Source organism: Chrysemys picta, chromosome 1 (genome assembly GCF_011386835.1).
Source record: "Chrysemys picta bellii isolate R12L10 chromosome 1, ASM1138683v2, whole genome shotgun sequence".
NCBI classification, from domain to species: Eukaryota; Metazoa; Chordata; order Testudines; family Emydidae; genus Chrysemys; species Chrysemys picta.
This window is the reverse complement of record NC_088791.1, coordinates 170,163,314-170,188,589: the sequence shown is the minus strand read 5'-3', so window position 1 is coordinate 170,188,589 and position 25,276 is coordinate 170,163,314. Positions and strand designations below refer to the sequence as shown.

At 46.3% G+C, this 25,276-nt stretch overlaps 2 protein-coding genes across 3 annotated transcripts in view; one reads left to right on the top strand and one right to left on the bottom strand.

Annotated features, from left to right (window-relative positions):
* Positions 1-465: 465 nt before the first annotated feature.
* On the top strand, positions 466-18,776 carry ADPRH (ADP-ribosylarginine hydrolase). The gene is made up of 5 exons (XM_005310174.5): positions 466-506; positions 5,642-5,741; positions 11,331-11,677; positions 14,627-14,987; positions 17,031-18,776. Exons 3-5 carry the CDS (start codon positions 11,365-11,367, stop codon positions 17,428-17,430), a joined length of 1,074 nt encoding a protein of 357 aa, XP_005310231.1. The 5' UTR covers positions 466-506; positions 5,642-5,741; positions 11,331-11,364; the 3' UTR covers positions 17,431-18,776.
* A 2,306-nt stretch (positions 18,777-21,082) lies between these two features.
* IGSF3 (immunoglobulin superfamily member 3) overlaps positions 21,083-25,276 on the bottom strand; it is a 164,184-nt gene continuing 159,990 nt past the window's right edge. For both annotated transcript variants that reach the window (XM_005310171.4, XM_065589578.1), the window contains one exon: positions 21,083-24,109. In XM_005310171.4, the coding sequence (XP_005310228.2) occupies positions 23,859-24,109 (251 nt within the window). In that variant the 3' untranslated portion in view covers positions 21,083-23,858. The remainder of the gene's footprint in view (positions 24,110-25,276) is intronic.

Genomic DNA, 25,276 nt, shown 5'->3' with positions numbered 1-25,276 from the left:
TACTGCCTGGGCAATCCCTTGTTCCACGTGGTTTATAGTGAAGTCATCTGGGCAACCCTGTTGTGTGTGATGTATATTGAAGTCATCATTAGTGCTCCAGGGAGCCTTCCCCCCCCATCTCAAATTAATCGATTTCTTAATGTTACTCCAAATGATCACTAAGAAAATATCCTCCCCCCCAGCTGGGAAGTTACAAGTAGCACTGTAAGGAAGAGACTCCCCCTGAATGGATTATTGCTCAGCCTACCACATACCAGTTTACCAGAAGATGTCTGGTTGCTTTGCTTTATGCGAATATACGACATTTTAAGAGCTGCATTTCCAGCCCACAACCTGCAAGCTTCTCCTTTCCCTCTGGTAGGCTAAAACTGAAACAGTGGTCAGCTGCTGCCTTCAGAAGCGGTTGCTGACAAAGGATTGGCTGCTTCATCTGCAAATCAAACTGACAACCTGCCGGAAGAAGGAACAGTCCCATTCCACAAGAGGACTCGGCTACAGAACTGCAAGTAATTCCCCCCTTTTAACCACGTTCTTTGCAACGTTTCTTACAAGGGACTGTAAGAGGTAGCTGCTGTATGCCCGTCCCAGCAGCGAGGCTCTCTGCTAGCGCCAGAACACGCCTTTCCTCCAGGGAGTTTGTAAACAAGCGATAGAAACTCAGGCTAGCTGAGGGCAGCCATCTCTCCTGAAATGCAGAGGCCAGGGTCCGTTTCTAATGGCTATCAGCGTCCTGACATTTAGGGATGGATGAACCTGGGGTGGAGAATAGCACTCCCTCCTTTCACCCAATGCTGAGCACTTCTTACTTCTTCAAAGCACTTGCAAACATTAACTAACCCCCACAATTCTCATGATCTGCAAGGGCACGTAGCAACCTAGACCTGCCCCAGCTATGCCTCTGCCAGCCCTGCTGGATTCTGGGGTCTTCCTCTCACAAGGAACTGAGTCTCATGGCAAGCGGCCCTTTCTCTCGCTGCCTCAGGGCTGCTGCAATTACATTGATTGTGCTACCCTAGTTTTAAAGGAGACCCAGAGGACCCGCCCCCACCTGTCATGCAATGCCTTTGCAAATCCCACAGCATTGCACATGCCCAGCACTGGCTGATAGTAGCAGGAGTTTCCCCATCCTGCCAGGGTTGCAACCACTGAGCACGCTCCATTTCAGAGACGGATAAAGATTTATTGGGGCCCTGCGTACAAAGAACGTTTATTGGGACCCAGGGGGGTCCAGAATCGGGGGAAATAGGGGGGCATCACCCCCTCCCTTTTAAAAGTGAGAGGACCATGCCCACCCATTTTTTAACATAGGCGTAGTAGCCTCAGGCAGGCACAAAGTGGCAGCTGCATGGGTGTAGTTTGGGGGAAGTGTGGGGGGGGGGTGTTGCCCTCCCAAACTGCAAGCCTCAGGCCAGAGGCAACAGAAGGAGCAATGCCGCATGTGGTTGCTGCCTCGGGCATAAAGCCCAGGTGGCAGCAGGGCGACCCAGCAGAGGCAGCCTGGCAGCGGGGCGACCCAGTGGGGGTAGCTTGGCAGAAGGAGCCGGGCGCAGGCACTGAGCGAGCCTGGGTGGAATGCAGTGGCCGCGGAGGCTGGAGGAGCTCTCTGCCCAGCTCCTTGCTGCCAGTGACCCTCCCGGGGCTTCCTCCCGCCTCCCAGGCCAAGTCAGGGCCTCCTCTCCCCACAGAGCATGTCTGCAGGCCCTGGGCAGGGGGCAGGAGGCTGGACCAGAGCCCCTGCCCCATGGTCCCATCAGCAGTGGCGTGCCCCAGTGGGCGGGGACATGGGCTGGGGGCTGCTCTTGGACACTCTGGCCCCCTGCTCAGGGCAGGTGCAGGATCTGGGGCACCCCACAGTGGTCTGAGCTCCCTTGGCAGCTCTTACCACTGTCAGCTCCAGCTTCTGGCATGGCCAGGGGGCAGGGCCTCTGGTGGGGGAAGAGGAGGAGCAGGGGGCAGGGCCACAGTTCCGGCGACGGTGGCGTCCCCGCCACTTCTACCCAGGTTCTGGCGCTCCTGCGGGGGCTCTCAAATTGGCCGGGGCCCCTGGGCATGTGTTAATCCGCCACTGCCTGTAGATTAGCTATAGCCCAACGTAGCCAAAGATCCCACAGATGATCGTAAAACCAAAGACCCTGTAGAAGAACTTGAAAAGAGCAAAACCAAAAGGTCAGTGGATGAGCAGGTAAACAATGGAGCAGGTCAAAGCAGTCTTCCTGCTGGAATAGGTTTGAAGTTCCCATCTGATAAGTCACTTTCACGATTCAGTTTTATCACCGGAGCAGTTGCATATGCTTGTACAGATTGGTCCTTGCCTGCCCACTGAGTGTGATATGCCAAATTGAGAGTTTCTGTTTTTCCTACAAGCTGCCATTTTTCCATCTTCATTTTACAGCATGATAAAAGCACTGCATGAAGATTTGCATGTCAAGTGGCTTAGCATGCTCATATCTTTCCGATTACACATACTGTCACATCTGTGATTGTTTGGGGATACAGAAGCTCAAAAATCACATGGTTAACAGGTTTCAGTGATTGGAAGAATATGCTAAAGTTAATGGCTGTTCATGGGAGGACCAAAGAACTTCTGCAGTCACATGTGGCAGCTTTACAGTTTTGACCCTTTACAAGTATCAATGCATGTTTTGATAAACTAGCATCTGAAAATATTAGGAAGTTGCAAGAAGAACTAAAAATATTCCATGACACAGTTAAAACGTTAGGTAGTTTAGGTCTCCCTTTTCACGGCCACTGTGAAGTGTTGGAGAGCATCTGTTGTGGCATTTAGTTAATTATCATGAAGCTACTTGCCTGACTTAATACAACTTTTGCCCTACATATCAATGACACCAAGAGAATCAAATACTTGAGCAAGAAAATTACAGATGAACATATAAGTCTTTTTGCCTCAGAAACCAGGAAGCACATAGCTTCTTTGCAGCTAGTAAGTAAGTTTTTTACTGTCATTGCAGATGCAAACATGTCGATCAAATGGCTTCACTTTTTTAATATTGATCATATCAAAGGAAAAGTAGATATAAAAGAGCATTTGTGGCAGTAAGAGAGGCAGATGCTGCATCCTTGTGTGACAAGTTAACTGAAGTTTTATTTGACAAGTATTTGATCAGAAAGTAACTAGATAAATTCATGGAGGATAGATCCAACAATGGCTCTTAGTCAGGATGGGCAGGGGTGGTGTCCCTAGCCTCTGTTTGCCAGAAGCTAGGAATGGGCGACAGGGATGAATCACTTGATGATTACCTGTTCTGTTCATTCCCTTTGGGGCACCGGGCACTGGCCACTGTTGGTAGACAGGATACTGGGTTAGATGGACCTTTGGTCTGACCCTGTATGCCCGTTCTTATGTTCTTATGACCGGGATATGTTGGGGCCAGTGTTATGGCTGGATCTCGTGGGGGAGTGCAAGCGAAAAAGAGAGAATATCTTTCAGGCAAGGGAGGCAAAGTGTGTGCACCATATATCCATTGCCTAGCACATCAAATTAACCTAGTTTTGGTTCATGCTTCTGAAGATATGGCCAGTCCAGACCTGAAGATTTTCTTCACAGCTTTGCAGGGAATACATAAATATTTCACAGACTAGCCATCGATGTGGAAAAACTAATGATTAAGTCTAAAAATAATCTTTATCGTCAAACTCTTGCTGGAGAGAGTACAGTTTTACAAAGAGAAGAGGAACTTGATGATGCACTTTAGGCCCCTGAAGTAGCTGACAGGATTGATGCAGCAGCTGAAATTGCACAGGCTTCTGAAGAATGAAGGAGACCTTTCTATCTAACAGCATTCTGCAAGACTAGATGGGCAGCTCAAATGAAAGCCATTGAGGCAACTATAGTAAATTTTTTAGAGTATTATTGAATGCCGAGAAGATGAAACTGTGGCTGAATGCAGGAATAGTGAGGACGTATATTGAGCAAAAAGCAACATGTCCGATGGATTGACTGTTCTACCAGTACAGGAGTTGGCTGGGGCTCGACCCGCTCCGGGGTGGCGGGGAGGCACACCGACTCACTACCTGCTGGGGCTTGAGTGCTTTGTCTGGCTGCAGGGTCTCGCCCGGCAGCCCTTGCAGTTCTGAAAGATACAGGAAGCCCAACCCCAGCTCAGGGCGGGCACCAACGTTAGGTCAGGGCTCAGACCCTTAGTCAGGGTTGAGCAACAGTAAACAAAGTGTTTAGCCCAGGCGCTAAGTCAGGGCGGGGCAACAAACATAGAGGCAGAGCTCAGGCCCTCAGGCAGGGCTGAGCCACAGTAATAGGCCTGAGCCTCAACAGGCCTGGGAGAGGGGGGAGCCTGCCACCCACCGGTTGGGTGGCGGGGGGACGCAGGCCCTCCCACTCCACTGCGTCCCAGCCTGGAGCCCTAGCAGCGGCAGAAGACCCGCTGCTTCGTCAGTGGGGATCCTGGCCGCAACACACTGACATCGGATCTGGCATTGCTGCAGCCAGACTGGGGTCGGCTGCCCCCGGGCTACTTCCAGACTCCCCCTCTGGGCCTACCTGGGTGCTGGCGTCGGCCTCGGGGGGATCCTGGACCATGGGTTCATCCAGCCAGGGATCGTTTGGCAAGTCCGGGAGCTCCTCTGGGTAGCGGGCGCAGGGCAGGCCCGGCGGCTCCTCGGGGTAGTGGGCGCAGGGCAGGCCCGGCGGCTCCTGGCAGTCACTCCGGGCCGTGGAGGTTTCCCAGCCCTGAGCTAGGCTGGAGATGTCTGGTTTCTCCGGCTGCTGGGGCCAGACTGAGTTCTGAGGGCCCGGTTTTATACTTCTGGGTCGCCGCCTGAGCCTCTGAGGGGCGGGCTCAGAACTCCCTAGCTCCGCCCACTCCGGCCTCCGGATGGGCTCTTCCCCTTCCGGGGCGACGGGGAGCCACACCGACTCACTACATACCTCAGTATGTTATGCTGGAATAGGATCTTCATTATCATGGCTGCAGTCTCTGGAATCTTTCGGTCAAAGAAAATTGACCTGATCCAAGTCCTCCAACACAGTGAATGAGCTCAGCAATCTCAGATCTGAAAAAAATTATGAGGGAAATTGTAAAAATCTCAGACCAGGTGGGAAGCAATGGGTTATGAAAATACAAACTATCCAAGCCACAGGAAGAGATGTGTACTCTGCATGTATGATGCATTTGTACACAATTGTGTGTTAGAAGCAAAGGAGAACCATCGAAGGAAATATTTTGAGGTCTTGGATATAATTGGTGAACTAAAATCTCAGTGTGAGGGAATTCAAGAGGTAGCTGCTTGATTTCGTTTTATCCATCCCAGGTGACTTCAAAAATATAACTTTAGCAGAGTCAAAGGAGAAAGTTGTTAAACTCGTGGGGAAATACTCATTTTTCTTTAGACTTGGTTTACGAGATTGTAAAATTATTCATCTTGAAAAACAAAGGACACAGAGGTATTCAGTTTGTCCCTTGGAGTCCAGAGCTACTTGAATTTCATAGTGTCAAGTTATCCCGGTGATGTTTTACCAGAAATGAAAATATTGTGTTGACTCTCACCCTACTAATTGGAGTGCCTAGCGCTGAATGTGAAATGAGCACATTAAGATGTGTCAAAAATTATGTGTGTTCAACACTGTCACAGACACGGTTGAGTGATCTTGCGCTTCTTCCAACAGAGAAAGACAAGACAGCATCATCAAACAATTGGCCCAGGAAAAGTATTGCCATTGGTGCGAGGTTCCAGTAATCGAAAATACGCAGGCCAACACAGTTTGGGTGAGATTCCATTTATGTTTGGGCCTGTGATTTTTTATTTATTTATTTTAAACTTTTATATTCAAAAAAGCCTAAGGCGATGTGACTGTGCTGCATGTTTGCTGACCATGTTCTGACCTTTAAATCTGTCCCTAAGTTTGGCCTATCCTAGTTCTCTGGTTTTGGATGGATTGTGGGTTTTATGTTGTGTTAAAGCACCGAAGGCTTGAGATGGGATTTTTTTTTTAATAAATCTAAAACCAAGTTTCTAAAAATCCCTTGACTCACTTAGAATGACTAACTCACACAAGCTGATCTGAAGGTGACTTCCTGTGTGATTTCTGCCAAGTCGCCTAACTTTGCTGTCCTTGGTCATAGAAAGAACAGGAGTACTTGTGGCACCTTAGAGACTAACAAATTTATTAGAGCATAAGCTTTCGTGGGCTACTGCCCACTTCTTTGGATGCATATAGAATGGAACATATATTGAGGAAATATATATACACACATACAGAGAGCATGAACAGGTGGGAGTTGTCGTGACAACTCCCACCTGTTCATGCTCTCTGTATGTGTGTACATATATCTCCTTAAGACAACTCCCACCTGTTCATGCTCTCTGTATGGGTGTACATATATCTCCTTAAGACAACTCCCACCTGTTCATGCTCTGTGTGTGTGTGTGTGTATATATATCTCCTCAATATATGTTCCACTCTATATGCATCCGAAGAAGTGGGCAGTAGCCCACCAAAGCTTATGCTCTAATAAATTTGTTAGTCTCTAAGGCGCCACAAGTACTCCTGTTCTTTTTGCAGATACAGACTAACACGGCTGCTACTCTGAAACTTGGTCATAGAGTGTCTTAGGTACATTTTCCCCTAAATTGGTATTAAATTATACCAAGGGTTGGAGCACTAGTTCAGACAGACCACTAGCATTTTAAGCAAAGAATTGTCTGACCATGCTCAGGGTAGATCTAGGCAACAGGCTGGTTAAAACCCCTGGGCCCTGTCTACCTGTTGCTCTAGCCAATGCTCGACCTGCATTGGGAGGCTTGTCTAAAATTCCTGACACAGATGCAACCTCTATACCTCCATCTGTAAGTTTTCCTACTTGTCCTCTTATTGCGTTTAAGCATCTTCAGTGATTTTGCACAGGTGCAACTGATTGGAACTAAGTATGCAAAGGCCTGATGTACACACAGGAATAGGAGCCAGCTCACACACTCAACTGGGCTGGTTCTGCAGGGATCTCAGAAGTGAAATGTAGCAAAAAGAAAGGGGTTGTCACTAAACTAACAGATCCAACTCTGAATAAACACACAGGGTAGATCGAAGCAATAAGGGTGATTTCTATAAAATTCAACGGCAAAAAACCTACATTCAGGCAGAGTTAGGATTGCTTGGTGGCGTGTCATCCCCTTGCAGAACGCTAAGCGGAGCAAAAGTCAAACGTCTAAAAACCAAGAAATGTAGAATTAAGGTTGTCCATGCAACCTTAACTGTGCCTTCTTTCAGCAATGCTCTAATATGCCCTGTTATTACACATACCTTTACTCTGCCAACCCCACAGTTGCTGAAAGGTTTAAACCTTTCACCTGCTTTTGCAGCCCATGCACTCTCACCCACAAGAATCCATCTAATGCTATTAAAGGACAAAAAGGGAAGAAGTTGGATGAGCACTAGCTCCATTAGATCCTAGCAATCACAGAGGGGGCAACGAGACGGATTCAGGTACCCCCAAAGCAACCCAGGCCTCCCACACCTCAACTCATGAGGGGAAAAGGTGGGGCTCAGCCCCCCTTTCCCCCAGGGGCAAGAGCCCTTCAGATTTGGGCACACACATGGGAGGGAAGAATGTGGGGCCGACAGGTGCCCATCTGTATTCTCCCCCAGTCCCATGCCACTCATCCCAACAATCTCGGATCCCGCCCCTCCAATTCCCCTAACCCCCACGTCTCACTCAGTTGCACCCCCAACCTCTCTCCCCTTCTCTATGACGCATCTCCAGCTATCCTTCTCCCCTTGCTGCAGCCCAAAACCCCTCTCCCCCTCTGCTCTGCCCCTTAATGCCCCTCCCTCCCAGGAAGCATTCATATGTTTAATTCATGGAGTGTATGTACCCCATGCTAGCCCAACAACCAAGGGTTTATACAGGCACTGCTGACCACTGCTGATTGGCAGCCTCACAGCAGCTGGGAGGATAAAAGGGCTGGGAAGCAGAGGGGTGGGGTGGCTAAAAGAAGAGCGAGCAGACTGGCGAAAGGAACTCCTGTCAGCAAACTGCTAGAGAGCTACCAAGCAACAATACCCCAGGAAGGGTGGAACAGACCAACAGGCTGAAGAGTCTGCAGAGGCCTGGGGGAAGGTTGATGGTGCCTGTTAGGGGACTTATTTTTTTACCCTTTTACTTCCCTGGTCCTTCTCGCATGAACAGAGAGCAACAATACCCGAAGTCCGAAGGTGCAAACAGTTCAATGTTTATTGGGGTGAACTTTCAGCAAGCATGATTCCAGTTTCCTTCCTCAGTGTCCCCCTTCCCAGCTCTGACACCACAGAGCCTTGCCTGTGTCCCTGTTCCCATTCCACCCACTCTTGGCGAAACAGGATTCTAATAACCCCACCCCCATTCCCTGTTCCCATTCCCCTCCTTACTTCCTGATTGACTGCAGACTATATAGTAAAACTTAGTTTTGCTTAGCTATACCTTAACCAATCATTTTACTAAAATTTAACTAACCAATCCTAACACATTGAAACATAATTATTTAACCAATTATATCCTACCACCTTCATTGGTTTACACCCAACAAAATTAATTATACAGCAGACAGAAACAATCACAGAACCAGACAGAGATTATACAGACAAACAATAGGGAAGTGGAGACTACAGTTATAAAACAATACAGAAATGAGGATTTCACATCCCAGTTATTGATAAGTGAGTTCTTGCCAGACAGGATGCTAAGTTTCCTTTTAATCTTCTAGGCTCTTCCGTTTCTCTGGAGGTGATAGAATATCAGGACAGGATTGTATTCCTAACAGCCCCATAGCACCTTATTTCAATGTGACTAGTTTGAAATGTAAGAATGTAACTGTTCGCTTCCCAGCTTATGGCTGGCCTGCCTGCTTAGCCTAAAAACAGGGCCTCAGATTGTCACAGTAAAAAAAGGCCCTTACATCGGCAAACAATAATTTTAATTCTTTCTTGTATACCCCTGTAACTAGCTAAGTGATAAGACTACACCTAAATTCTTAAAGTATAGGCCTTTGCAAACAGCCCTGAATATTTATATCCTAACAGTGCCCTGAGCTCCTTCCTGAGTCAATGAACACTGATCCTGCTTGTCTAGCCTGAGGGCCCTGAGCTGGAACCCAGTGCAGTGGTGAGCTGGGTTCCCTACCAACTCCCTGATGGCCTTGAGAACAGGGGTTTTTCAGATTCCTGGGCACCAGGAATAGACAAGAGTCCTGCTAAGCTGAGTGATCGGTGCCACGTCCCACTTGGCCAGGAGGGGGCACTGTTGCACTGCCACACCAACTCCACCTCCTCTTCCCCCCAAAAAATCTGCTACCCACGACTCTCAAATTGTAGCCACTCCGTCCAAACCTTTTGTTTTAGGTGGGGGTTCATGATTAACTTACTCTTAGTTATGTTAATTGAAGGGTGAATTCACAGCTCTTAGTCTCACTGAGATCTGTGATTCATCTTCATACAATATCAGGGTTGGAAGGGACCTCAGGAGGTCATCTAGTCCAACCCCCTGCTCAAAGCAGGACCAATCCCCAGACAGATTTTTGCCCCAGATCCCCCATCAACGATTGAACTCACAACCCTTTAGCAGGCCAATGCTCAAACCACTGAGCTATCATTAGTACCTCTCAGTTGAACAGTACAAGGCAGAAGGAAATTGGTTTTAGAGGGGGAGGGCTGTAACTCGGCAACCCCTTGGTCAAAAGACCCCAAGTATGGATCACTAACACTAGCCCGTGCCCCACATTTCAAAGCATCTGAGTAACCGTTTGGATTGTAGAGCACTTACAAGCATCAGCCTTTAAAGCCTATAAACCGGAAGGAAAGGAAACCCTCTGGCCATTTTTCTGTATTGGCGGGTGTGCACTGTAAACAACGTCCATTTTCTCAAATCCTATCCTCAGTTTGTATCCCCCAAAGATTTAGTGGGTGTCACCACTATCTCGGGTAAAACTAGACAGATTGAGACCATTTTGAACTGCCTCACATCAATAGTTTTATCTCTAGCTCTGTGCAAAAAAAACCCCATCATCAACAACAACACAAAAACCAACCGCAGATAGAAACTTTTTGAGAAATGGGTATTTTTTCAGGTCCTAAGTCTTCATAGCCCCTACCCTGCACTCTCTTGAGGCACACTAAATTTCAAAGGAGCCCTACTAAGCATGTCAATTTTAGAAGACTTAGAAACGTTGATCTTTAAATGGAAGTTGTAATATAATCTTAACTCTGGGGCGCTGCTGGACCACTATAATTACTCTTCAGAGTGCAACTGGACTTCGTTTTTGTTTTAAATCACTTTCTTAATCTATAGCAATTGATTAATAAGTTAACCTTTCACTTTTGATATGGCTTTCTTTGTGCATTTTTCTCAATGAAAATAGACCAAACCATTTCATGTTCAGGCTCTTAAGCATTTATCAAAGTGCTACTATAACAAGGTGGCAAATCCTTCAGGGGGATATATGTTGGCTGGTTTTTGAATAAAGAAATCTTGGGGTAGCTTTATTTAAGTACAGATTTAATACAAAACCAACTAACCAATCAAGCTGAGGGTGTTATATGGAACACACTTAAAAAAAAATAAATTTAAATTTTAATACTTACAAATAACTTTATTCTCAATTGCATCTGTAATTTACCTGGCCAGGATGGCAGCAGCTGAATGTAGTTGGGAAGAAAAATGTGTACTTTGTCAGATCCTGAGAGAAACATGGTATAGCCCAGGGGTCGGCAACCTTTCAGAAGTGGTGGGCCGAGTCTTCATTTATTCACTCTAATTTAAGGTTTCCGGTGCCAGTAATACATTTTAACGTTTTTAGAAGGTCTCTTTCTATAAGTTTATAATATATAACTAAACTATTGTTGTATGTAAAGTAAATAAGGTTTTTAAAATGTTTAAGAAGCGTCATTTAAAATTAAATTAAAATGCAGAGCCCCCCGGACCGGTGGCCAGGACCCAGGCAGTGTGAGTGCCACTGAAAATCAGCTCGCGTGCCGCCTTTGGCACATGTGCCATAGGTTGCCTACCCCTGGTTTAGGCCAAGGCCTAAAGCTGATGGAAGGCTGGTGTGGGATCTACTCTTGGTTCAGAATAAGGTTTGAATTTATATTTGTTTCCCAGTAGAACACCCACAGGCCATTCCCTACTCAGAAGCTAAACTAACCAAACGGCTTGTGAGGCAAAGTGTGCAAATACTGCATTTCAGAGCTATTTGTGCAAGTTAAATTGCCCAATAGGTGCAGAAAGGCTGAAAGCTCCAGCTCTTAAGACTTTATGAGAGTGGCTCTTGCTTAACCAGATACACAATGAGGCCCCCTACCAAGCTAATGATACTTGTTTTCTTTTCAGAGTCCATGAGAAGTGGAGCCACCCTGAGCACAGCATGAGTTCAGGTCTGATTGAGAACTACGTGGCAGCCATGGTGCTGAGCGCAGTTGGTGATACCCTGGGCTATTACAATAGAAAATGGGAGTTCCTGCAGAATGGCCAGGAGATTCACAGGCAGCTTGCACAAATGGGCGGGTTGGGAAACATCTGTATAGCAGGCTGGAAAGTCAGCGATGACACAGTGATGCACTTGGCTACAGCTGAAGCTCTGATAGCTGCTGGGAAACAACCACGTTTTCCAGAGCTCTATTCCCTTCTAGCAAAGCACTACAAGGACTGTATGGATGACATGGTTGGCAGAGCTCCAGGTAATCCTTCTGAAATTGTATCTGTACCATACAAAACAATGTTTCCTTCCTTTGTGTAATTTTCTGTCTCTCATTCCCTCTTTAGTTAAGGTTGCCAGAGAGTGCCCCTGTTTTTAGATGCTTATAACTTTACCAAACTAAGTGTTCAGGCTGAAATTTTACATGCGAGTTGTCTGCATCGGACTGATTTTTCTGGAAAGTTCCAAATAAAACGGTTCTGCCATTTCCAAGAACAAGATTGGGAAAAAGACATTATTTTGCTAATATTCCTACAACAGTTTCTTTGAGAAGTTCTAGCACCTGCATGTTTGGATCTGGGACTTGAAATTTGGCAGGGACCTTTATGTCAGGGATGTGCCTTTTCAATTCCTGTGAAAAATAAGCCCACACAGTTATAAGCCTTTGGGGGGAAAAAAATCTCACTTTTACATATGCTCAGTAAAGACACTGGAGAGTTTGGCAGCTAAATTCCCGGAAGATTCTATCTGCATCGAGCATGCTCCAGCCCAGGGTGGAAGGGGCTAAACAGGATGCGACTGTCCCTGCTGGGGGGCCACTACAGGGCCTGGCACCAGACCTGAGAGCAGGAAGCCTTTTTGTCCTGTGCTCTCAATGCCTCCCCACCTCTGCCCTGCTGGCACCCTGGCAGTGTGGAGGAGAAGCAGCCTGATCCAAATGCAGAGTGGACAAGAGCTGGATTGGGAAGGGACAATGGAGGAAGTAGATTGGAACAAACTGCTCAGAGCTGGGGAAAAAACTGGCTAGCTAAATTGACTGGATATATAAGTAATACAATCAAAATAAAATATTTCAACATTATCAGTGAAATTTTTAGAATTTCTGTTCAGGGCCGCCCAGAGGATTCAGGGGGCCTGGAGCAAAGCGGGGGGCGCTTGTGCTCACCGGGCGGTGCTCTGAGTCTGCGGCAGCAGCTCCTTTACTCGCTCCGTGTCTTCGGCAGCACTGAAGGACCTGCCGTCGAAATGCCGCCGAAGACCCGGAGCGACTGAAGGGCCCCCCGCCGCCGAAGTACCACTGAAGATCCGGACCGCCGCCGGGTGAGTAAAAATTAAAAAGGCGCCTCTAGCCAGGAAAGGGATTCTCGGCCAGGATTTGCGGGGCCCCTGTGGGGCCCAGGGCCTGGGACAAATTGCCCCACTTTCCCCCCCCCTTAATTCTGGCATTTCCTAACTTTTCAGTACTTGGCTTTGCATCCTTAACATTCTTTTAACATACAGTAGAAACTCAGAGTTACGAACTCACCAGTCAATCTCACACCTGATTTGGAACTGGAAGCACACAATCAGGCAGCAGCAGGAAAAAAAATCTAATACAGTACAGTACTGTGTTAAATGTAAACTACTAAAGAATTAGGGAACGCAACATTTATCTCCTGCACAGCAAAGTTTCAAAGCTGTATTAAGTCAATGTTCAGTTGTAAACTTTTGAAAGAACAACCATAAGGTTTTGTTCAGAATTACGAACAGCCTCCATTCCCATAGTGTTTGTAACTCAGAGGTTCTACTGTAGTTTTTGGTCTGCAGTATACATCTTGTGCATACACATATACACAAAAATAAATATGCACGGTTAAGGCTACAAAATTTACACAGATGTGATATGAAATTAAGTACAAGAAAAGAGATAAGCCACATCAAATATTTTTTAAAACCACAATGATCTTTACCGGTAACACCTTAGTTTATTAAAATCTCAATCCCTTTTACTAGTTCTGCTGTGACAGCAGGACAATAAAGTACAGCAATCACAGGTTAGCCTGTTTTACTTTCTAATTTTCCCACACTAGTACGATGCTGCAAAGTTTGGGTTGCAAACATTCATGGGGAATATCTGGATGTTTGTGGAATGAGTAAATGGAGACACAAAATTTACCACTGATGATTTATACAATTCATGGAAACTTTGCAGTTGTTAGGCTATAAATATGCTTTGGACCTAAACTGATGAACACTCATGACTCCAGGTAAGCCAAAGGAAATTGCAGGTGCTTAGCAGCTTTGAAAATTAGGCCATCTCTGCTTAGGTAACAAAGTAGGGACTGACGTACCTTACTTTAGGCACATTGACAATTTTTGCCACTATCCTAGGTGGTTAAGAGAGAGTCTCTCTGTAGTTACAGCTGTAGCTAGCTTTCTGTTACAAGACTGATTTTCTACTCTTAACTTACATGTTCAAAACTTTCATCAAGCTACACCTCTACCTTGATATAACGCTGTCCTCGGGAGCCAAAAAATCTTACCGCGTTACAGGTGAAACCACGTTATATCGAACTTGCTTTGAACCGCTGGAGTGCGCAGCCCCGCCCCCTCCCCCGGAGCACTGCTTTACCGCGTTATAACCGAATTCGTTTTATATTGGGTCGCGTTATATCGGGGTAGAGGTGTATTTGAAATATTTTGCCAGAGAAGAAGTTTTTAGGAGTTGTCTGACAAAATCTGTTGAGAGACAGAGTCTGGGGGTGGTGGGGAAATCAAAAAGATTGTTTAACTTTTTAAAATTAGTTATTTGCTTTCACACACTAAATTTGGCCTGGAAATGCCAAACTTGTTTTATTTTGTTGGCCTTGACAAGGACTGAGACTTTGATGCTGTTTTATATATTTCTCTCTCTCTCTCTCTCTCTCTCTCTCTCTCTCTCTCACACACACACACACACACACACACACACTTTTTTTATAAATTAAGGTTAGTGTTGTAAGTGAATTTGGTTTGGGATTATACAAGTTATTTCCGCAGTTGAAGTCAAGGGAAGTCGAGAGACATAGGTAAGCAAGGCAAATTAGGTTTGATATGAAATTAGGAAAGGTATACAGGAAAGCTCCTTCCCTTCCCTGCCTATCCTCTGGCCTTCACCATTCCTCATTCTAAATGAACATTCTGGCCTATTGATCAAGGCTTCCCTTTATTAGTCTGTTTCCTTCCTGCACAGGTACTACCTGCGTTCAAAACGCACTGGGCCTGCAGCCAGACCAACCAGATGGCTGGAGGATTCCATTTAACAAGCATGAGGGAGGATGCGGGGCTGCCATGCGGTCCATGTGCATTGGGCTGAGGTTTTGTCATCCTGAGCAGTTGGACAGCCTGATTCAAGTCAGCATCGAGAGCGGTCGAATGACCCATCATCATCCAACTGGCTATCTGGGATCCCTGGCTTCTGCTCTCTTTACCGCCTATGCTGTGAATCGCAAGCCCCCTCACGAATGGGGGAAGGGACTGATGGAAGTGCTGCCGCAGGCTAAAGTCTACATCCAGAAGTCTGGCTACTTTGTGAAGGAGAACCTGAAGCACTGGTGAGCCAGGCTGGGTTCTGCTGGTGAGATGACTGGAATTTGTAGGCCCCCAAATGGTTGGTTACCAATCTCTCCAGATTATCAAATGCCAGGCATTCAGCAACCTCAGCCATTGGGTCTCAACACCGTTTTTTGAAAGGAGTCCGTTTCATGGATCCCAACAAGGAGGGTTCACTTCATGGCCCTTTTACACTGCCTTTGTGTCAATGAGAATCAGGCCCTAGGATAGGAAAGATTTCTACCCCATCCCACAGCTTTCCTCTGCATTGCCCACTCCTGCATGTTCAGGCCTCCCTGCAGTCTTGTTGGAAGGTTATGAAAGTGCTTTACACACCCTCACAAACTAACTTTTCTAAATCCCTCTGTGAGGGAGGGAAGTATTGCTGTCCCTAGTGTTAGTGTGCAGGTGCTGGGGGCCTATGAGATACAGATCAGGCTAGATGATTTGGTGGTTGCTTCTGGCCTTAAACGCTATGAATATATGACTTTACAGATAGAGAAAGAGGGGATTAAGCAACTTGTCCTCCACTACACTTCTGTTCTCTAACGGGGCCAAAGAGAGAACCCAGCTCCCTGCATCTCAGCTACAAGACCATCCTTCCTCCCTAGAGCCTGAATAACTAGAGATTGGGGCTGTGGAGAACCTTAAATAGATCAGAGCCAAGCTCAACTCAGACAAGCACTCAAGGGTTCTGATGTTTCTTTGCTCAAACCAAACCTAGAATCTGCAAATCTTACGAGAGAACATGCTTCTCCATAAGCTATCCACTGGATATCCTGCAGAACAGCCTCTCTGTTCAAACTGTACCGCTGATGTCAGACAGAGCTAGGGAGCGCGAAGGTGATTGAAACAGAGAGGGAGGGAATTATTCATGCTTTTCAGAATCTAACAAGGTTCTTTCTAAAAAAGAGGTGGCTTTGGGAAGTGGAAGGGGATTTTAACTTTATCCAAGCTAGTTCACATAGTCCTAGTTAGCTTAAAAACCAACCCTTGGGGTCAGTTCCTCAACTGGAGCAATGCAGATTTACACCAGTTGATCATGATCTTCAACAACTCAGTGAATACTAAAGTGATTTGTGAATATTTGTGACTAAGAAACAGCACGTTTGGTTCACTATTCTTTGTGGAGTATTCAGATGGCTGACAACCATTTGTGAAAAAACGTGAAATTTTCAAGAGTCGCACACAATTTTTAACACCAATGATGATTGGTTATTCAGAAATTTCCTGTAATATTTGTCATCCAACTATGGGGCAGAGATACCAGGACTACTTCTGTGGCCAATCACACACCACCAATAAATTCTCTAGTGGACACTTCAAACAAACCATAGGCTGAAATGTGGTTGTGTAAACTGTTTGGCAAATTCCAAATTGACAGTAATCAGGATTGGCTCATCAGTAATTCAGAAAGAGGAAAACGGGGGGGGGGGGGGGGGGGAGGCGTCGAGCTCTATCTTCCATCACTAATAGGTTATCTCAGCTTGGAAGAAAGCAGTCCCGAGGCAGCAGGCAAATTTATTTTTAGAGCTGGGGCTGAGGTGAGAAGGTCAGATACACGTTTTGAAAGCACCCCCGAGTTTCAGATGTTACCCCCAGCACATTAGGGCTTGGGGTGGAGGGCAGGCAGCTAAAATATTTTGATCTGGATCCTGGTTCGGACTCTGAATCCATTCACACACATAGTTTGTGGAGATGATCTGAATGCAGGATTTTGGTTCTCTCTACTTATTTTCTGTAACTTTGAATCTCTTGCAATGCAATGGGTTATTTGTCCCAGTCGGTGCTCTACTGCCCTCTCCTGGAGGGAAGAGTCAAATGCTTAAGTGTTCCTCCCTTTGTGATTCTCACCCTCTCATAGCCTTTGTATTGTGCCGCTAATGTCTCCAATTAGACAGGAAAGGTTTGCTGTTTGGTTTAGCAGGTGGGCTGAGTTCGCTCTCATGTTTTTTGCTGACAGCTGTGGTGTTCATCTGTTTAAACAGAAATGCTGCCTACTGCTGCCCAGGGACTTTTGCTTACTTTTCTCTCCTGTTTTGTAGGTCCTACTTTGAAGAACAGTGGAAAAGATACCTGGAGTCCAGGGGAATTTCAGATGGAGTGTCTGTTCCTACCTTCCCCCCCATATATGGCGTGAAGGAGCGAGATGAATTCTATGTCTCCCTGAGCTACTCTGGCTGGGGCGGCAGCAGTGGGCATGATGCCCCAATGATTGCCTACGATGCCATACTTGGCGCTGGAAACTCCTGGACGGAGCTCGCTCACCGGGCTTTTTTCCATGGTGGGGACTCTGATTCTACAGCAGCCATTGCCGCGTGCTGGTGGGGGGCCATGTATGGCTTCAAAGGAGTCAATGTATCCCTCTATAGAGAACTGGAATACAGAGAGAGGCTGGAGAAAATAGCTAAGGCCCTGTATGAGGTCAGCCAGCCAGAGGGCTAGTCCAAGCAGAGAGGTGGTTCTAGAGTTCACAAGACAAAACTAAACTTTACAAAGGTCCCTGTATAGCTTGCGGGGTGAGGGGAGGGTTAGATTGATCTTGGACTGTACTTTACGACCCATCTACCTGCAGCTCCTGATCCGCCCAGGCAATGCTTGTGCTTCAGCAGTCTGTCTAGCCAATGCCTAGTACTAGAATAACGGGATTAAGGATGAAAGTGTGAGGGGGAAATCTGGCATAGCAGCTGTGTTCACTTTTTTTTTTTTGCCACTGCTAGCGGAAATGCAATCTCAGAAGCACCAAAGAGCAATGCATGGGCAGCCAGGTTTGGATTTTGTCAGTAATAGTAAAAGAATTTGGTACTGGGTTGAGTTTGAGTGAAATTTTATATTCCTCCACAGGACAGAACCAGCACAGCGTGCTAGTGCCAGCCTTCCCTTCTCTCACATCCCAGTGCACTCACCCCAGACACGTAGTGAGCACCTCGACAGCTGAGAGGGGAATACAGTCTCTAGGGCCCCTTCAACCCTTGGTCCTAAGCGACCAATTAGTGCGAAGCACAAGGGTGGATTTTCACATCTTTAGTGTGGGGAAATGCTTTAAGAATGGTCATTTGGCATTTGTTTAAAACCTAATTTCACAGCATCTCTAACCAATTGCAGAATTTCAAGACCTTTTGTTATGATTAAATAAAAATGTCATTATCTCTTGCCTACTGCTGTTAAGGGGGAAGTTAAATCCACATACAGTCTTACCATTCACTTAGCGTAATTCTAACATTAGGGACAGAATTTGCACCTTACTTCATCAAACTGGATCTCATTATGAAGAATTAGAAATAGGAAATGCCGCTTGCTACCATCTCCCAATTAAGAGTTGAGACCTTTAGAGCTGTTGAAAGATGTTCTTTTCTCAAAATTTTATGTAACTGCTGATAACACCTTTGAAAGTTTCTTGCTTTTCTGTGCAAACAGCCGAATTCTGTGTGTCTTACTCCCAAGATGGCAGCTTTCAAGCTGATCATCATTTATCCTATTTAAGATCCTTTACAAAAGAATACAATTACTACAAAATGTAATCTGATAATGCAGAACAATTCTGCTCTATGTGAAACAGTCTAGATTTGCAAATGAATAGAAGATAGCTGCTGCCTCACCATGTCAGAGGTTCGCCATTGTGCCTTTTGATGAATTTGCAGCAGATATCAAGGAAATGCTGGAAGCGTATGAACGAGTTTCCAAATGAGAGGGAAAAGAGACTTGCAGTTCTGTACTTTTGCCTGGGGTGACCTCTGTTTTTTAAGTGCTCTGTCTATAATTAAATAAAAGCAAATATTTGGCAAATGGAAGATAAAGCACATATTTCTCATTTGAAACTGTTTATTGGTGTTCCATTTTGTCCTTCAGTCTCACGAGAGAGAAGGAAGGAGTTGTATGGATTCCTGACCAAATTTAGTGCTCAAGTCAATGAGGGTGTATTTATTCTTCCCTCGAAGTGCTGCAAGGTAATGCTAAGAGCTTTTGTGCTTGCATTGAGGAGACAGGACCCCTGTGCCCAAAAGGACAAAGGTAAAGGCAAGGAGAAGATGGACAGATACTGTTAGGAAAGTGAAGGCCACACAACATTGTTAACTGTGCTGAAGTGACACAGAATATAAACTCAGAGCTGAGGTGGTTTGTTTTTGTAAGGATAGTGTGAATGCTTCCCCGCCGCCCCTCCAGAACGTATTTCTGCACAAGTCCAGGCTCCCATTGCTATAGCAGTCATGGAAGGAGACATCTGGTCATTTATCAAATTCAGACTTGGAAAACTGTTTCCTGCCTCCAAATCTGTAAAACAAGCCTAAACTAGTACCACAAGAGCAAGGTACCTTAGTACATATTCCCTCCTCTCCAGACTCCTTGTCAAGAGAACTGCCGAGGAAAACTTTAGTGCTGCACTTGGTCCATGGATCCAGAAGCCTTGTAGTTTTGTGGTTGCATTTAGTCATCAAAATAATTTACCCTTAGCCTCCCCATCCCAAAAGAAAGCAAGGGGCTACTATCATTGGGAAAAGAGAAGTCATGAGCCAGGGATGTATGGGGGAGGCCTCTGTCTTCTGAGAGAGGCTTTATCCCAGTTATATGGTGGGCAGGGGTTAAACACATGCACATGTGGAAAGCACTGGACCTCAGTGCCCCCCCCCCCCCCCCCCACCCGACTCCCCCTGCCAAAGAACCTCAGGAGACCGGAGTAGGACTGGCTGGAAAAAGCTAGTATTTCATGACCATTTTTTAAGAAATAAAAAGTTTTGTTAAAACTTGTGTTTTTTTGTTTTGTTTTATACCAAAAAATGTAAGTTTTGTTACATTGTAACCTCCCAACCAAAACCCCACCTTGTTTCAGTGTAAAAACAAAGTGAAAGAAAATGGGTGTTTCTGCCAACAAAATGAAATTTAAAAAGCAACTTAGCTGAAAACCAAAACATCTCAACCAACATGAATGTATTTATTTGTTTTGTGTGTGGCAGAAGTCATTTTGGTCACAGACATTTCTGACAACCCCCGCCCCTTTTTTTTTTTAAATTAAAAAAACTGCTCTAGTCTTGAGAGTTTTAGGGGGAAGGAGTTGCACCAGGACCTCAATGTAGATCTCGTTGGGCACATCCACGGTGTTCCAGGAGTAAGCAGGTCTCCAGGCCACGTTGTGCAGTCTGGGTACTGCCCAGGCAGCATAGAACTCCCACATGGTTCTCCGCTACACAGTCAGCATTGCTGTTTATCCCACAGACCACAGCCCCTGCACTTCAGTTGCCACCTATTTTGAGCTGTAGTGGGAGACCCAACCCATGGGGATCTATCCCCATGGCCCTGCGCATACACCCGCCCACCTGTGCATGGCCATCCTGCAGATACTCAGTCCCTGTTTTAGAACATTCCATGCACTCCCCTCTCCTGCTTGGGTCCATTTAGGGAAATGTGGTGGGCGGAGGGAAGAGGAATTTGTGCAAACTCCTGAAAATGTGATCCTTAAATGGGTGCTTCAGTTTCACCAGCCACAGAATGGAGGTGCTGACAAGGCAGTTTTACAAAAGGTTGGCCAGATTCTTGCACTGTCAATAAAAATGGTTTAGTACCGAGGTGCCACCCATGTTCTTTCCGGATTGCACACAAACGGATTGCACACAGAAACACGATGCCAAAGAAATGGCCGGCTCCTTCCTGTTTTGAACTTTGATGGGATCTGTAGGAGTGTGTTCTAAGGCAACTTCTGTATTAGCCAGCTCTCTGAGCAAGCCAGGGCAAGTTATTCTGCCACATCACAGTGGCTGTGCGCCGTGGGACCTAGCATGAGAGCATAGCTGTCAGCAGAAAACCTAAAGCCAGAATTCACCTAGAAATGAGCAGCTCTAGAAAGTTCTCAGAAGTCAACATTAGCCTTTCCTCTGACCCCATTATAGCTGCCACCCTCCTGGTTGCTGATTACATACTTTCCTCACCAAAACTGCCAAGCGCATGGTTAGAATCCAAAGGCCTGATTACATCTCGATTTGACACAGCTCAGATGCCATTCGGAAGCTCCCTCTTGGCCGACAGTGCATGAATATGTGTGCATGCATGAGAAACTAAAGCACATTGAAAACCCATATCACACAAAACCAGCAACAAACATTCATCACGATTTCAACACAGTTTACTACAGCTCTCAGGTGTGTTGTATAAAACATGTTTAGTGCAACATAGTACAAAGCTCCTTTAAAAAAAAAATCCCAGTTTTCCACATCATGCATGGACAGGTTTTTCTCTTTGCTTCTTGGCTCATTACAGAAAGTTAAAGCAGAGAAAAAGTTGTTTGAAAAACTTCATGATAAAAGTTGTTGCAGGAAGAGTCTAGTTTATACAAAAAAAAAAGTGAGGCTGGGCAATATGTTGCCAGCACAACTGATAAGTCATATTCCAGGTAAACTCGTGTAACCGCAAACGCTGCTTAGAGGGAAATCCCATCTAATGGCCCTCAGGAATGCATCTGCTTAAGAGAGACAAGCTGTGGAAGGGAATGTTTCTGGCCACTGGAGGGCACTGCGGAACAGCTTTCCATGGAAAGAGGGAAGCAACGCTAGTCAGAAAGGATGGAGAGAGATGTAGAGGCTACTGGGTCAATACAGCAGAGTTCCAGTGCACAGCTGAGGAGCAATGTTCTCTTAGGGCAGGAAAGGCTCCTGTTGGTGTCTTTTTTTCCTTTTAAAACTGAAATGAGTTGCACTTCCTGCCCTGAAGCAGTATGTACAGGAGATTTTACATTTATAAAACAATACCCACTGGCTTTGGGGCTGCTGTTTGTTTGGGTTTTTTTGGTTGGTTCTTCATTTCCATTCGCTTTTCAATCCTCCCTTCTGAGCAGACCCTCCGGATATCCAAGGGGGAGGACTGTCTGAGTGTCTATTAGAGAGCAATATTATACATACAGAGGGGCTGCTAAGCAGTAACAATTTGATGGAGGGAGAGACAGCAAATTCCTTCCTCATAAGGAAAGGGATGTCTTAAAACTAACGTTAGGTGGACTCTCCCTCCAGTGGAGTGAGGCTTTTATGCACACGTATGTAGTATAGACACACACCCCCTCTCCTCCATCTATGGAAAGATTCTACATGGTGTAGATTTCTGTGCGGGCTCTTCACTTGCACTGAAACATCAGAGCATCATGGTTTAACCTACTGGCCCTGCAGAGTTCTCCGAGCAGGACTGCTCTATCATGGACCCGCCAGCTCCTTCTCTCTTGAGGAAGGATAGTCCTATTGGCTTGGAGAGGGCAGAGGCTGCGGGAATGGCCCCTCACAGACACATGGGGAAGGGGAAAGAGGGCGTGTGGTATATCCCCACTTGGATTTAGCCACTCCACAAAAGACAAACAATGGCCAGGTTTTCCAGGAAGACATCAAGGAAGACAGTGAAAGGCCATTTTAGGCCATTGTTCCACCCCTTCCCTCCCGACATACGCCAAGGAAGTGTCAGAGGAGGCAGTTTCCTACACCAGATTTGCTGGGGTACTTGGCTTACTGGGTAGTGGAATTCGGGTCCTCCAATTATACAGAGCCCCCATTTGGTTTTTAACCACTGTATCTTTCACGGAAAGAACAGCACTTACTACCCCAGCACTTGCTTACAATAAAGATCAGGTGACTTTGGGGGGTTGTTCTCTTAGAGAAATAAAGCCAAAACAACAGAAAATGGCACAAAACACACAAGAGAAGGGAGAGAGGATTGGTTTCTTTCCAGAGGGCATAGTAGCACCCGGGGAGCAAATCCCTCCAGCAGCCTCCTTGCCTGGTTTCAACTCACATTGGTAATTAGTGCAAGTCCTTGGAAACAACATGAAACCTGGTCATTAATTCCCATTGCCCAGTGTGTGGCTGTAACATACCCGCCTTGCAGAATAATTCAAATATAATTAATCCCAGTCAATGGAGCCTCCCTCTCCCCCGCTTCCTAAAGTCATTACTTTGGTCAAGCTGACGAGGTTGGATCCAGCCGTCTGGCCCCACGTGACTGGAGCACGCAGGCAGCCCAGCCTCAACCCTGCCACTTCTGAGAGAATGGCAGCACGGTTTAGTAAAACCAGGTGGGTTTTGTCCCTGGTAAGCTGGGCTTTCTGGGGAGTCTTCTCCTTGCTAGTGGCAGGGCCAGAGTGTCCCATGGCCCCAGGCACACACAGTCCTTTGGATTAAACCAGGCTGCTTTAGTCCTGACTGCAAGTGGCCCGAGCGTCCAATCCTGTCCAAGGACAAGACGACACCTCCCAAATGAAGTCCCGCATACATGCTAAATCCTCAAAGAAAGGAGAAACGTTTGGGATGCAGAAGTGGCTGAACTAGCCTCATCTTCGAGATGGACCTCGCCGAAACCCAGCTGCCCTCAAAGCGCAGTTCTGGTCTGTTCACTTCAGAATAGTGAGCAGCTGGCTCAGTTCACCTTGGGGAAAGATTTTGTTCACTACAACATGAAGTCCAAGGAGGGACAAACAAAACTTAATTTCAGGAAATGAATACTTTTACTCCAAAAAGAGCCCCAGAACACCCAGACCAGAGCGCCGAATGAAACTGCTCATGGTGTGACGGGGAGGGGAAGACGACAGTCGTTGGGTAACAAAAGCACAGTCCAAAGGACAACTACTGATGAGAACACAATGAACCCAAGAGGAAAATCCACTATGTACAGCAAGCACGTGGACTGTCTGTCCATCTCTGGACTAGTTTTGTTATCACAGGTGCTTGAGGAAGACTCGGACCCTCCAATCCCAGAGTTGGGGAACTCTGAAGGGCTCAGTCGTGGAGTCGAAGAACAGATGCTGAAACAAACTAAACAAGAACATCAAAACCTCTCCATTCCTTTGGGTTCCAGGTGTGTCTTTGCCTCTGTCTCTCTCTCTGTGGGTTGGTCTCAGCTTCTCCCCTTTAGTCTATAGTTCCTGGGTGGATGCTGAGGACGGGCGGTTCCAGGCAGGTGGGAGAATAGTTGAGGTGCGGCTCTTTGATCCACAGCAAAGGGACCCCATTTTTACCCTCTGAGTTTTTGCTGGAGTTCCTGCTCTTGAATCGCACCAGTAGGATGGTGATGATCAGGATGCCGAAGATGGGGAAGGGGTAAAAGAACACAAAGTAGAAGAGGGCATCGTTGGAGCAGATGATGGACTGCAGCGTGGAGCCTGAAAGCAGAGACAAAGGAAGGAAAAAAACATGGAGCAATGAATCTTGGCCATTATCACCACTAGCCAGAGAATTGCCAGAGAGACAGTGATAACAGACCAGTGTGGAGATGGGAAGCATTAAGGTCAGAGTGGATTTTCAAATCTCTCCCTCCCCAAAAAAGTGCTCTTTCCCTGCAGTAAATGTCAGCTGGAGGCGGCTTGTTTTCCTTGCCTGACACTTATTCCTTTATGTTAGACTCATATTCATCTCTGTACTCGAGAGGTTGGGTCAGGCCATATTTTACTCCTGTTCTGCAACCAAACCTAGAAACCTTTTTTTTTTTTTTTTTTAAATGAAAGCTCAGATTCTCATCTAACGCCACGACTCTGGGATCTGGGGCTTTAATAAAAACACCAAATATTGCAAGACTCGGCATCACAAAGCAATATAATCTCAGGCAAAGTTTCACCTTTGATTCTGTTTATTCTATTCTGAATAAAGTAGCTGAAGCCTGCAACTTTCATCAGGAGGACTTGCACCAAGCTAGCTTAGTATAAAGAGCCTCTGAGTTTGTGGATGATGGGGTTTGGCTGAAAGCAGACAATGGTAGCTCTGCTCTCTCCAGCTCCAATCCCAAAGGCTGCATTGATCAACCTTCCAGACAAGGCTCAGATCCCGCTCTACCACCTATTCTGGAAGAAGTTTCTATTTAAAGGGACAGTGCTCCAATGCAATACAAAATCCTATTTATGGAGATTCCTAGATGAGTCACACCCATGGCTGGGTGCTCGGCTTTGTCTTACATGGCAGGGAGAGATGATGGAATAATGTGCAGGCACACCACAGCACACAGTGCAACTGGCTCACCCAATAACTAGCCTGATATTCTTAGCTCTGATGCAGCCGCACGATTTGGTGCTTGAGGGGGTGATTTACCCAGAGCAGATACTTGTTGGTATATTTATATCCCATGTATTCCATGCCCAGGTGACAGCAATCCTCCTCGGGGGGAAATGGAGGGGTGGGGGAAGGGAGACCGATTTCAAAGAGCGGTGCAGCCACATCTTCATTCTCCCTCCCCACCATACACATGCATTTAACATGAAATCTTCAGACCTTGGTCTCAGCGACACACAGGGTCACTGTGTGTGTCCCACCTACAACCGTCATAAGTCAAGTGGCAC